Here is a 14,424-nt window from a genome sequence, read left to right on the forward strand (position 1 = left end):
GAGCCTAAAAGCTTAAAACACAACCGCAGGGCAGGCAATGGATTATGGGACAGTGGTGGTGTGTGTGTGTGTGTGTGTGTGTGTGTGTGTGTGTGTGTGTGTGTGTGTGTGTGTGTGTGTGTGTGTGTGTGTGTGTGTGTGTGTGTGTGTGTGTGCGTGCGTGCGTGCGTGCGTGCGTGTGTGTGTGTGTGTGTGTGTGCGTGCACGTGTGTGTGTCAGGGTTTGCAAAGTGCACCGTCAGTGGGGAGGGAGGTCGGGGCGGGGGTGTGAATGGATTGGTGGCTGATAAACGTGTCCAGGGAAAGATGAACTGTAAAAATGATTTTTATTGATTTGGAGTCCTAATAGCAGCTGTTAGGCCCCATTATGAGAACCAGGGTCAAAGCCTCGGGGGGGATGCAGAGGTTAGCCAATAAAATGGTCAGTCACAAGCGGGCCAAATCTGAAGGGGCCCAATAGGGAGACTGGATGGCCAACATAGCCTGCCATCCCGTGTTAGACTCACAACTGTCCCATCATGTTTGAGGACAGCGTGGATGCAGTTAACCACGATCTCTGACTATACAGTACGTCTACACTGGAAAATCCTAAGTGTTCATCTGTAACTCTGAAAGCGTTCCACACTTTTGTGTGTGTGCAATTTGCATTTTAGTCTCTTCTATTGCTCCTATGTCCTATGCAAATGAATTATAACTTATAAGGAAGATAGTGCACGCACGCACATCCACTTAAGTGCCATGTTGCAGGACAAATGGAAGAACAACATAAATGTAAAACCAAAATAAGTACATCACTTGTTTATTGGCTTGTTTATTATCTTATTCAGGTAACTGTGGTATGACTTTGAACCTCTGTATTCCACAGTAATGACTGAGATAGGATAACGTCACTGTCCGGCAGAAACCTCTTATCACCAGGTTTCAAATTTGCACGTTTTTTCGTTAATCAAGCCCTGATTCATCATATAAGACTGTGGCACAAAACTATAGTGAAAATAGCAGATCTACAAGCACACAACGCCTCGCGGTGCGAGGCGTTGTGTGCTTGTAGATCGGCTATTTTCACTAGTTTACATCATTTTTAAAATGACGAATACAACACAAACGGTTTTGGATCATACAAGGTTTCCACCCGACACCAACGATAAATAATGCCCATACACACACATATCTCTGAGGAGGTGACTCTTTATGACAGAGGCATAGTCAGTGTATGAGAGGGAAGAGAAGTGGGTTGTGGGAACATTTATTTTCTCTCAGTCTGGACCCCCCGAAAATCACACACTTTCATCTCGGAATGACCTGGGGAAAAAGAGAAAATAAAGGCCTCACAGCAGGGTCTTTTACTCTGAAGGGGGGACGCGCCTCGTCTCTCCCCACAGGGCAAAGCCCGGCGGCCTGGCTGAAAGTAGAGAGAGATCGGAAAGTTGTCTGTGTTTTTAATTGAGAAAGAGAGAGAGAAAAAAAAGAAATCACATAATTGTGGGTATTTTATCATCTGAAGGGGGGTATAGAGAGGGATTTTGCTTTGAATAATGTGGTGCAATTACTGTAACCAAAGAGAGACAGAAGGACAAATGGATTAATGAGAAGAAAAAATCTAAAAGACGGTTTGCAATGCATATATAATAATTTATATTACATACACTGTATATAATGTATAATGCGCACACGCACACACACGCACGCACACACACACACACACCCACACACACACACACACACACACACACACACACACACGCACACACACACGCACACACACACAGTGTACAGTATATATGCGTTCCTTTCTCATGTATTATTAATACTAGTAAAAAGAGAGACTTTTTAAAAGCAAACTGTTACAAAGCTGGATTCACAAATTCTTTAAACTCAGGATTTCTAGACACTCTCAGTCTTATAAGCTGTCTTGAAAAAGCGGAGAATTGATCTCACACAGCACTTCACGTTTTAAAAACGCAAATTATTCATCAGTCCAGGACTAATGTACTGTACATTACAAAACAAAGCATTTCGAATTCTCCATCCAAAAAACTCTAAAAAGCTAAAAGTAGTTAAAGACCAGGACAGAGTATACAGGGGTGTTTAAGTTGGAACTCGGGCAAAGCTCGTCCTGACCCAGATCCCAGCCCTGGCACTAATGATGCCCCGTGGGCAACGACGCCAGCCTCTCATTAAGAACCAGGACTCATGTACCCACATTCCCCTCACCCTTCCACACCCGTCCTCCGCAAACCCTGGCCCTGGCCACGCGTTGCCTGTAGCCGGCCTCCAGGGGCCACAGCCCTGAACCCGCGTACGTACGCACTGTAGGCCCGCGCGTGGGGGGCCCCCCCTGCACAGGTGCAGTGTCCCCTGGGAGTGCCCTGCTTTGCCCCCCAGCCCCTGCCAGTGCCTGGTGCTGCACTGGAACTAATGAGTAGTGGCAGGTACAGTGAGAAACCGAAACAGCGCGGTGCCTCCCTCCCGCATGTTTGGTTAGTGGCAACCCCCGGCTTAAGGAGTCAACATATGACGCGCTCGCATAATAACGCATTATGTTGCGTGCTGATATTTAACGCCACATGAACTCGTTCAAGATGTCATATTTGTGTAGTCCTTTAACCGCTGATAGAGTCAGTCTCAAATCAAGCAAAACGACACCGAATGTTCTTGGACCCGCAATCGGGTATGGAAAGATTCTTGATGGGAAAATAAAAGCAAGAAACCATCACAAAAGTGGGGAATAATTTCCCCACTTTTGTGATCCTGTTTTGTTACTAAGAAAGATAGGTCTGTATAAGAAATGAAATATATGGGTGTTGATGGTACTAATGATTTTACCGTTTCCAACCAAGTATGACTTATTTTACAATTGATATGTGTGTTTTCTATTCCACAGGCCCTTCTTTGGCAGAGCGAGAGAGGATGTTGCTGATACAACCAAACTTCATCAAACCCAAAGGAAACCTTCTCAACAAATAGAATGTGTCCCGTCAAAACACAAACCAAATTCTAAAACATCACATCTTTTTCTCCAGTTCAGCCACACAACCTATTGAACCACCCACACAGCATAGTTCATGTCGACCATGTCTAAAGACGACGGCTGCAAGGTGACGTCCGCCTGCAAGCACAAGGAACGCAAGCCCAAGAAGCCCCACTACATCCCGCGGCCGTGGGGCAAGCCCTACAACTACAAATGCTTCCAGTGTCCCTTCACGTGCATGGAGAAGTCCCACCTGTACAACCACATGAAGTACAGCCTGTGCAAAAACTCCCTATCCCTGCTCATAGAGTCCGACTGGCCCTACAAAAAGGGAAACATCCTGCACCCGGACCAGCTGCGACCGCTGCAGCAGGCCCACGGCGTCCACGCGCCCGGGAAAGATGAGCCGGAGCTGGCGGCGGGGGCCGAGGAGAGACCCGGGCAGCGGCACAGATCCCCGGAGGAGGAAGGAGAGGACAGGGAAAGCCAGGGAGCCGAAGAAGAGGAGGAGGAGGAGGGCGGACGGGCGGAAGGAGCGGAGAGCGTCGGGCTGGCGAGAGAAAGCTCCGGCAACGGCATCGGCGGCCAGACCGACACCAAGAGGAGCAAGCGGACGGAGTCGGAACTCCTGATGGCTGACATGTACTCCCTCGAGGACCAGCTTTTGAGGGCGCGCTCCGTGGAGGTGGAGGCCCAGCTCAAGCAGTACAAGCTGTCCAAGACCTGCCTGACGGCCCCCGGTCTGCTGTCGGAGCAGTGGCGGCTGCTGACCACCGGCCACGCCAAGGGCAAGTCCGACGGCGCCCAGTCCAGGGTGGGCGGCTCCATCCCCTGCTACCCTCCGCCGCCCAGCCTGGTCGACTACCCGGATCCCACTGGACTTAACCTGTCGCTCCTCGGGGTGGGCTATCCCATCAGCCCCGGCCTCTTCTCCTACGTGAACTCGGCCATCCCCGCCGCAGCCTCCAGCGTGGCCGCCCACAACTCGCAGCTGGCCCAGCTGCCCTTCCTGGCGTCGGCCACGCAGCTCATGCACCCCGCCTCCGGCGCGCACGCCGCCCACGCGGACCGAGCCCTCCTCCCTCACCGGCTGTACTACCCGTTCCTCTGCGAGCACACTTTCGGAGCGGCGTCGGGTCAGGGCGAGTCCGGCAACAAAGGGCACAACAAGGCCTCGGCAAACAGCCTGGAGCCCGGCGCCCTCCCCGGGTACCAGTCCAAGGTCAACCTGTGGAAGGTGCCTGCCCTGCGGCCGGGGACGTCCAGCGTCTCCCCCGCTGGCTGGGCCTCGCCCCAGAGAGAGTCCCCGGATCCTGGCCACCGTTTGGGGGACAGGCTGCAGGTCACGGCCAAGGAGACCCCTAAAGCCGGCTGGGGCCTGAAGAGGACAGGGGCCCCGTTGGGGGGCCACGAGGCCCCCGTGGAGAAGAAGCCGACCATGGGGTTCACCTTGGACCTCTTGAAGAACATTCACAATGTTTCCCCTCTAACCATGGCGACGGACAAGTTCATTCTCCACGGCAGGTAAGAGTAAGATTTGTTGAAATGACCACGGTTTTGTTGAAACTGTCATACTGTATCTTAATATTTACGTCGTTGTCGGGTGGAAACCTCGTGTGTCCAAAATGTTCGTTTAGCATTTACCATTTTAAAAATGATAAAGTGAAAACATAAAGTGAAAACAGCCGATCTGCAAGCACACACCACCTCGCACCGCAAGGCGTTGTGTGCTTGTAGATCTGCTGTTTTCACTACCTTTGTGCGACGGCCCTGTATGATGAAGCAGGGCTTTACTTTGGGAAAAATCATACAAATTTGAAACCTGGAGATACAAGGTTTATGCCCGACAGTGACGATAATACGGACACTCTTTCTATACAGAATGCATTTAGCGTCATTGTTTGTGAGAGTCTTAAAAGGGGCAATTAACCAAAGTCTCCAAACATTGTTGTTCCTCACAGTTTACAGAGTGGCACGGCTCAGACACGACCTGCGGCCCAATGGTACCAGGACCCCCCCGCCAGCCCCAACGGCGACTCCGCCTTCCTCGCTCACTGTGGGAAACCCGGCGGTCGAGAGGGAGCCCGGGCGGCGGGCGAGGGGGGCGCCCCGGAGTCCGCGGCCGCTCTCCTCAACGACCTCTCCAAGGCCCTGCAGGAGTACCAGGAGGCCGAGCACAAGATCTCCCACCTCCAGAAAGAGGACCTCCCGGCCCAAGGCCACCTCTGGGAGCACCTCAGCAAGATCCGCAGCGAGCTCTCCCACATCCACCAGGCACTGGAGCGGACGGCCCGCCAGAGCGAAGGACCCCTCGACCTGTCCGTCAAGAAGGACGCGGCGGAGACGCTCGTCCCCGGGTCGCCGGGGGGGACGAGAGACGATGGGAACGCGAAAGGCAACGCCACCGAAACGGAGGAGGACGACGAAGAGGCGGAGGAGGAGAGAGAGGAGGAGGACGACGACGACGAGAGGACGGCCTTGAAGGCTTCGCTGGAGAGCCGGAAGCAGTCGCTGGACATGCTGATCAAAATGAGCCAGGCGGGCATGGCGGTGGTGAACGCCAACGTTTTGTCTCCCGGCGGCCTGGGCTTGAGGCCCAGTCCAGCCGAGGCACTGTGGCCCGGCAGAACCACCAAGTGTGAGGCCGACTCCAGCGTCTTGCTTTGCCCCGACGGGCGGCCCATGGTGTTCACGGACATTCCCTCGTCTGCCAAAACCCCAAAGAGACCTCCCTCCATACAGCGACTGGAAGCCCAGTGTCCTCCAAGTCCCCTGACGGCAACAGACGCCTAAATCCCTGTTCCCCGACCGGAACCAGCGTTTCTCAAACTTTCAAATTTCAACGTCGCCCCTTAAAGGAGCTACAGTCAACTTTTTCTTGAAAAACAGATGCTAAAATAAAAAGAATGTTTCGAAAAATAAGCTTCATACGTGTGTTTCTATTCAAAAATGACCACAAAAAGCGTAAAATAATGATAAAATAATCATTTTGGCCATTGTCAGACCGACACTTTGTTTACATTCTAGTCTATTCTTTGATAGGGTTAGACTAGGATGTAAACAAAGTGTCGGCCCGACAATGGCCAAAATTATTATTTTATCATTATTTTACGCTTTTTGTGGTCATTTTTGAATTGAAACACATTATATGAAGCTGATTTTTTTATAAAAATATTTTCGAAACATTATTTTTATTTTATCATCCGTTTTTCAAGAAAAAGTTGACTATAGCTCCTTTAACTCTGACAGTGTACGAATGGAACCAAATGAACCTGTTAGGGTTCATTTGGTTCCATTTGTACACTGTCAGAGTTACAGACCTGTATGGATCAATTTAGACCCCCATAAAGGAATACATGGTAAATGGTGCATTTATATAGCGCTTTTATCCAAAGCGCTTTACAGAGATTGTGCATTACATTCACCCATTCACGCACACATTCATACACCGGTGGCGGAGGAAACCATGCAAGGCACCAACCAGCTCACCGGGAGCAATGTGGGGTTCAGAGTCTTGCCCAAGGACCCTTCGACATTAACTCAGGGGGAGCCCGGATACGAACTGGGAACCCTTCGGGAACCCTTCGTGCTCTAATAACGGTTTCTCTACCCCTGAGCTATGCCTCCACAGGAACCCACAGGAACGCCACAGGAACCCACAGAGTCCCCTGGAATCCACTTCTTTGAGAACCACTGACTTAAACCGAACTGAACCGCGTCGTCATTCTAACGGCCACACACCTATTTCTTTGTCCTCGGCATGCCCGGCAATTTCCACTGCACCCGTAAAGCACCGTCAAAGATTCTTGTTCACGTCCTCCCACGAACATTTAGCACCTTACGAGGCAAAGAGTGAATGAAGGAAAATATGCTGTATATCGCAAGGAAGAATAAATACTATAATGCACTAAAAACTGGACATTGATTGTTAGTACAGTAAATGACTGTACTAAAAGTGCAGGGCCATACTACTAGCAGCCTCGCACTTCAAGACAAAAAGAGAATAGAACAATCTTTTTTTTTTTTTTTTTATATATACTACGCAAGTCCACCAGAGAATTCTATTATTAAGAGACAATCCTTTTAAATGATCTGTAAATAGTGTTCATCTTTTGATGAACGCAAAATGATTTAAAAAGGTAAATGTTATGTTTTATATGGACAATGTCATGTTGGATTGTAAAATTGCCTTTGATGAAAGAAAGCTGTACACCGCTGTATTAAATGCACTGAATTTCTTTGAATAAATCAAGAGATGAGACGACTCTTATTCGCTTCTCTTATTCTACTACTACTATAAAATGAAACAAACAGGGAAGACCATGATGGGAACATAATAAAATATGAAATAATAAAATGTAATAAAAATGATTGTGTTTGAAGGACAACTTTGTTTTTTACAACAAGGGTTCATATTTTAGAGAAAGAAAACGATGAGTGTTAAAATGTTTTCATTTCAGTGGCTAAATATGTATTTTTAGACAATAACCCCTTTCCCAAGACGCACCGCAATCGTTCATGGGCAGATGTGACTTATGGGGGCTAGTAGTGTTACTGTAAATAGTAACACAGTAATAAAGAAATAGCCGGCTTATTGTGTCTAAAAATACATATTTTGCCACTTGTATATATGCATGCCCCCACCCACTGAAATCAAAATCTCTAAAATGGCTAAAACGATAGAAAGAAGTCAAATGAAAACATTTTAACACTCATCTTTTCTTTAATTGCAATCTAAAATATGAACCCTTGTTGTAAAAAAAACAAAGTTGTCCTTTAATTGTATGAAATGAAAACAGGCAGCATATAGAAATATTTTAACATAATGTGATATGCGTAGCCTTTTAGAGGGACAGAGAGCTATGAACATGTTCATCTAAACATCAGTCACAGACTTTCAGCAAACAAATAGACCAGGGTTCCCCAATAGGCGGCCCGCGGGCCATTTGCGGCCCGCGGGGGGCTACTGTCAGGCCCCCACCAACCCCAGTAATAATGGTGGTATAAGAGCAGCAACAACACTAGTATATCGTCATTGTCAGGAGGAAACCTCGTGGCTCCAAATGTGTACGTTCTTTCGCAAAGCAAAGCCCTGCTTCATCATACAAGGCCGTCTCACAAAAGTAGTGAAAACAGCAGATCTACAAGCACACAACGCCTCGCACCGCGAGGCGTTGTGTGCTTGTAGATCGGCTGTTTTCACTAGTTTAAATCATTTTAAAATGATAAATGCAAAACGAACGGTTTTGGACATACAAGATTTTCACCCGACAACGACGATATCTGAACTGTCGCTGGAGTAGCGGAAACGCCACCGTCGCCGCCTGCAATGTTGTGGCCCTTGGCTTGGTACCCTAGACATGATTCGGCCCTTGGGGAAAACTAATTGGGGAACCCCGAAATAGACAAATAGACTGCTATTGTGGCAAGGACATCGCAGCTCCCCTCCACCCTGACAGAAGGTGAAGCGCCTCCATAAGCTAAACAGTCAACACCAGGGTCCAGGGACGTGCAGAGAATGTTAGAGAGGCAGGGGCTGACATTTCTAAAAGGGCCTTTTGTTGATAATATCGAAGCGCGACGCGTTACTTGTGAGCTTGGAGGTCGGCTATTTTCTGTGCTTGATACCACACTAAACTAACCATTATCAAGTCAATACTGGAGATGTGGCGTAACGGCATGGATTTCTACACAGAGAGGGCAATTCTTAAAGATGCTGCATTCAAGTTCAGGAGAGTTTGGACAAGGCAATTCTCTTGAACGCTGCCTCCAGGTATGGTATGGAAAGAGGGCATTTGCGTTTCTTTCACCATAGTGAAAACTGCATTCATGGTCTGGAGAGGGCAGTTTTTACAGATGGATAAAGGGGCAGGGGCTCAAGCCCCCTTTGACGTGCCTGCCAGGGTCACCTGTCCTTAGTTTCTAAGTCTAGCAGCTACCAGTGGTGGAAAAAGTGCTTTAGTAAAGTAAAGAAAAGTAAAGTAAGTAAAAGTATGAAGTCCAGAATCTAAAGTTTACTCGAGTAAAAGTACAAAAGCATTTGCTTAATTACCAAAAGTAGAAAGTAGCCCTAAGCCTACTCATTATGCAGAATGCATTTGACAGGTTTTCCAATGTGTACACGTCTTTTGAAAATAGAAGATCTACAAGCTCACAATGTGTCGCAATATTTGCCTCTGAGATGTAGAATAGTAGAGGTAAAAGTACTGGAAATACTCCAGTAAAGTAAAAAAAAAAAATACCTTAATATTTTACCTAAGTAGGTTCAAGGTAGACTTTATTGTTACATCTTGTGTACAGGTACATAAGAGTAAAACTTATTTTGTTTTGGCTTCCTTCAGGCAAGTATAGACACTTGGACAGTACTTGAGTAAATACAACATCACTGTCAGCTATACCACTGCAAAGGTCAAGGCCCCAAGGTGCAGGATTAGCGGTCTGCCCCGTGAATGAGCAGCCAGCACTGGGGAGACCCTGACTCTATACTCTAGTCTAGGCCAAGGGTCTTCAACAGGGGGTCCTCAGAGTTACTACAGGGCGTCCTCCAAATCTTTGAGTGATAGAAACTTTTTTCTCCTTTTTTATATTAACCACTTGAACCCTAGCGTCCATAATATATTCAAAGAACTTTAGCCAAAAATAGCAGATCTACAAGCTCACAACGCCTCGCAGCGCGAGGCGTTGTGAGCTTGTAGATCGGCTATTTTCGGCAAAGAGGTTTGGTGTAGAGGGGGAAAAGAGCAGACTAAGTACTGAGTGAAAGGTCAAGTTTATTAAGTATGGATGGTTCCAGTAGTTAAATATCTGAAAAATACAAATGAATGAATCCAAAATACACTGATGATTGTGCTGTCAAACAATGAAACTATATCTATGGTAAATGGTGCATTTATATAGCGCTTTTATCCAAGGCGCTTTACATAGATTGTGCATTACATTCACCCATTCACACACACATTCATACACCGGTGGCGGAGGAAACCGTGCAAGGCACCAATCTGCTCACCGGGAGCAATTAGGGGTTCAGAGTCTTGCTCAAGGACCCTTGGACATTAACTCAGGGGGAGCCCGGATTCGAACTGGAAACCCTTCGGGAATAACGTTTTCTCTACCCCTGAGATATGCCGCCCCTATAAACATGTTGTAGGGGTCCCTGCTTCATCTCTCTCTCAACTAAGGGGTCCTTGGCCTGAAAACGCTCTAGGCCTCTCACCACCCTTACACACAAGCCATGGTCAGCTGCTATATGTCCAACAGAACCACAATGAATGTTACCGTCTGCCTAGTAACATACTGTACTAGGCAAATGTCTTATATTTAGTTTTATTGCCACTGAATCATGTGGGTGTTTGTTACAACCAGTAGCTGTGACACATGCTATTACACATGTGGTACAAGTACTACTTAATTAGTTTTGAGGCATTTGTACTTTACTTGAGTATTTCAGTATTTTACTTCTACTCCACTACATCTCAGATCCAAATATTGTACTTTTACGCCACTACAATTATTTGAAAACTTTAGTTGATATAAATGATTATATTATAAAACATACATTAATGCACTTTAGCCCTATTCTATACCTTGGCTGTTTGAAAATAGACGATCTACAAGCTCACAAGGCGTCGCATCGCATGTATTTTCAAACATTTTGTACTTTGACTTTTGGTACTTTAATTACATTTTGATGCCAATACTTTCATGCTTTTAATAACAAAGATAACAAAATATTTAGTTGATTTCTCATAATGTCAATCTAATGTGTTATTCCAGAACAACATGCATTTTCTGGGCGTCCGTAAAACAATTGGAGGAATCTGGGACATACTTTTAAAACCACCACAATCACAGCATGAAATATGCATGAGCTTCAATGACATCGTGTCCAAGCCCACAGCACCCTCATGTGGACACTTTCATATGCTGACATACTTTCTTTATATTCTAAGGCAGTGGTTCTCAACCTTTTCAGGCCGCGACCCCCAAAATAAGCATATTTGAACTGCGGACCCCCTCACCCTATATGAGCACTAAGAGTTGAGGCATTACATTTTGTATGTCACGGTTCTATTGTGAAAACAGCAGATCTACATGCTCGCAACGCCTCGCAACGCAGGCGTTGTGAGCATGTAGATCAGCTATTTTCACAATTTCTACCTAAATATTTGACAATTTGTGTTTCATTTGTCATTTCAGAGGTATTAAAAAGTCCTTAAATTTACACTTTAGAAATGTGCTATACGCTTAAACTTTATTTTGGTTTGTTTACTGTTGAGTGAGAAAACAGTGTTCCACATTAAGTTAATCATCTGGGGACCCCCCAAAATAAGTTTCTCAACCCACAGGTTGAGAAACACTGTTCTAAGGCATATTCTTCCTTTAATCTATGATAGAAAAATATTAATATCCAGTCAGGGTGAAGTCAACCATTTATTGAAGAAGATTCATCAGCATCAGAGAAACAGCATACAGCAGACTCAGCATCAGAGAGCTCTGGCCTGCTGGCCAGAGCTTTGCCCTGTTGGGCAGAAGACTTCCTCAAGTGTCATATGGGACACCTCTTTATACACCACGGTGCTCTCCCTAGATGGAGCATCTATACTAAGTACCATACAGTTTATAATAAGGCTGACTGGTTAAGTTGCAATGACCATGTATAGTATCACTTAGTACAGGTTTTATGCTGACACAGAGGAGAAGTAGAAGTCACAGTCCATGGATGTCAGCTGTTGGATTGACAGCAGCAGGTACATCTAAATTGAGTAGCCTAGTGAGATTTTCTGTAGACTACATACAGTACACTTATTTGTTACGCTATAAATATTACTACCACATTCCATCCTTTTTTTTGTGAATGAATACTCTATTCATTTACATACAACAGGATATGTATAGAGTGCCAAATCAATAGACCTTCCAGACAATTACATGTTGATATAGCAATTTAAATAATTAATTAATTCACTATTCCCGACTTCGTTAATAGTTAATACTTGTGCATTACTTTTACGTGGATTAAGATCGTCTGGCTACGCAATAATCACTTTATGACTTTTTCATGCATGGTCAATCACAGTTCAAACTAGAGTAGTAATTTAGTAAATGTGAATCCATATTTGTTTGTACTTTGAAATTCTGTTTTCCAAAATCAAGAGCCCGCATGCACTCCCGTCCTAGAGAATATCTTTCGTCTGGTTACGGTAATATTCTATTTTTATCCTAGTCCGGAGCTGCCCGACAACTCTGCAATTGTTGGAATACCAGAGTTTAGACCATAAAACCAAATATTCTCACATTAGTGGCAAATGCCTTGTTGACTCATATTTTAGATATCAACTTTTAGCTAATATTATTCCTATATAAATTACTCAGCTTAATATCAAACACATAGTTGTTGTAGTTTTCATGGCGTCTCTCCGTTCCTCTTATGGCCTGTGGCGGTTAATGTCTTTGCTTCAGCGATATCCACTGGGCTGGGGGGCTCCAGTTCAGTGGCTCTCTGATTGACAGCATGTGTCTCCTTGGCTTGGTCCCCTCCTACTGTGGCAAAAGTCTGTTGGTGTTCGACATGGTGTCGATTTCGTCACCTCCGCTGTCAGTCTGTGTTGTTTCTTGGTGCCCGACTTGCTCTCCATGTTGGTGAATAGCAATCTGCCCTCCTTGTCACCACAGGCTGCAGTCATCACAAGATTATTGTTAATCTGTGAGGTCTCGACCTTGTAGATCTGCTTGAAAGTCAGTTCTTGTTGAGTTTGCATATCTTGCAAGTTGCTTCTGTAGTGGTCTCCTCTTTGTCCTTCATGGTGGTGGACCTGCTTCAGGTCTGCTTTCAAAAATCTCCTTTCCAAAAATGTTCCTTCAACCCAGAGTTCTTTTGACCAAGTATCCATCTATGGTAAAGATGAAATATTGGTCCCTTCGTGGTCGCCAACTATGATAGAAAAATATTAATATCCAGTCAGGGTGAAGTCAACCATTTATTGAAGAAGATTCATCAGCATCAGAGAAACAGCATACAGCAGACTCAGCATCAGAGAGCTCTGGCCTGCTGGCCAGAGCTTTGCCCTGTTGGGCAGAAGACTTCCTCAAGTGTCATATGGGACACCTCTTTATACACCACGGTGCTCTCCCTAGATGGAGCATCTATACTAAGTACCATACAGTTTATAATAAGGCTGACTGGTTAAGTTGCAATGACCATGTATAGTATCACTTAGTACAGGTTTTATGCTGACACAGAGGAGAAGTAGAAGTCACAGTCCATGGATGTCAGCTGTTGGATTGACAGCAGCAGGTACATCTAAATTGAGTAGCCTAGTGAGATTTTCTGTAGACTACATACAGTACACTTATTTGTTACGCTATAAATATTACTACCACAAATCAAAGAGCCCATGTTTGTCTGCCTGCAATAGTTAGCTTGGCTTTGTAATGTTACTATACATAACACTTGGAGATTTTAGCTACTTCTTGGTAGTATTTTACATTTTCCGACTATAACAAATCATTGACAAACGTACTCCCCAAAACTCAGAAACACTTCATTTATTGGCGTTATACATTCAAACGAAAATAAAAAATATTCATATATATATATATATATTTAATATAGAGCTAATAAGCAAGATACAAGTTTAAAACAAAATACAGAAGTTTTCTGTGTGGCATATTATGTACAAGGCGTGATTTTGAATACTATACAGTGTGTATCCATAGCTGCACAGGTGTCAATGGATGTGTATTCTTCACTCAGTCGAGGCACAACGACTACTGTATTTCAAAGACAAAAGATTTCAGTGAGAGGTCAGGGAATTGGGCCAAGTGCTTCAGGACAGCCATTTACAGTTCAAAAAAGGTTTCAGTCTCAACATCTAAACAGTAGGACTCGCAAAGGCAAAGCTTATGTTTTCCACACACTAAAGCAGGGGTCTTCAACGTTTTCAGGCCAAGGACCCCTTAGTTGAGAGAGAGAGAGAGATGAAGCAGGGACCCCCCACAACCTTTTCAGAGATTCCATATAGTTTCATCGTTTGACGGCACGATCATCAGTGTATTTTGGATTCATGTCAATTTGAGTTTTCAGATATTTAACCACTTGAACCGTCAATACTTGAAAAAGTTGACATTTCACTGTGTACTTAGTCTGCTCTTTTTCCCCTCTACACCAAACCTTTTTGCCAAAAATAGCCGATCTACAAGATCACGTTGTGAGCTTGTAGATCTGCTATTTTTGGCAAAAGAAAGTTCTCAGAATATTGACACTAGGGTTCAAGTGGTTAACATAAAACAGGAGAAAAAAACTTTCTATCACTCAAAGTTTTGGAGGACCCCCTGTAGTGACTCTGAGGACCCCCTGGGGGTCCCGGACCCCCTGTTGAAGACCCCTGCACTAAAGCATAAAAGGGGGAAAATGAGGCAAACCATTCCGGGAGTTCAAATTACCATACAGTCATG

The 14,424-nt window shown here is 45.3% G+C and overlaps 1 protein-coding gene across 1 annotated transcript; it reads left to right on the forward strand.

The window, feature by feature from the left end:
* Positions 1 to 3,073: 3,073 nt before the first annotated feature.
* On the forward strand, positions 3,074 to 5,763 carry prr35 (proline rich 35; the record flags this gene model as incomplete). Its single annotated transcript, XM_080747517.1, has 2 exons — positions 3,074 to 4,494; positions 4,932 to 5,763. 2 exons carry the CDS (start codon positions 3,074 to 3,076, stop codon positions 5,761 to 5,763), a joined length of 2,253 nt encoding a protein of 750 aa, XP_080603643.1.
* Between the last annotated feature and the right edge of the window lie 8,661 nt (positions 5,764 to 14,424).

The sequence above is a fragment of the Nannobrachium achirus genome, assembly GCF_963921795.1.
Source record: "Nannobrachium achirus genome assembly, chromosome: 18".
Taxonomy (NCBI): Eukaryota; Metazoa; Chordata; class Actinopteri; order Myctophiformes; family Myctophidae; genus Nannobrachium; species Nannobrachium achirus.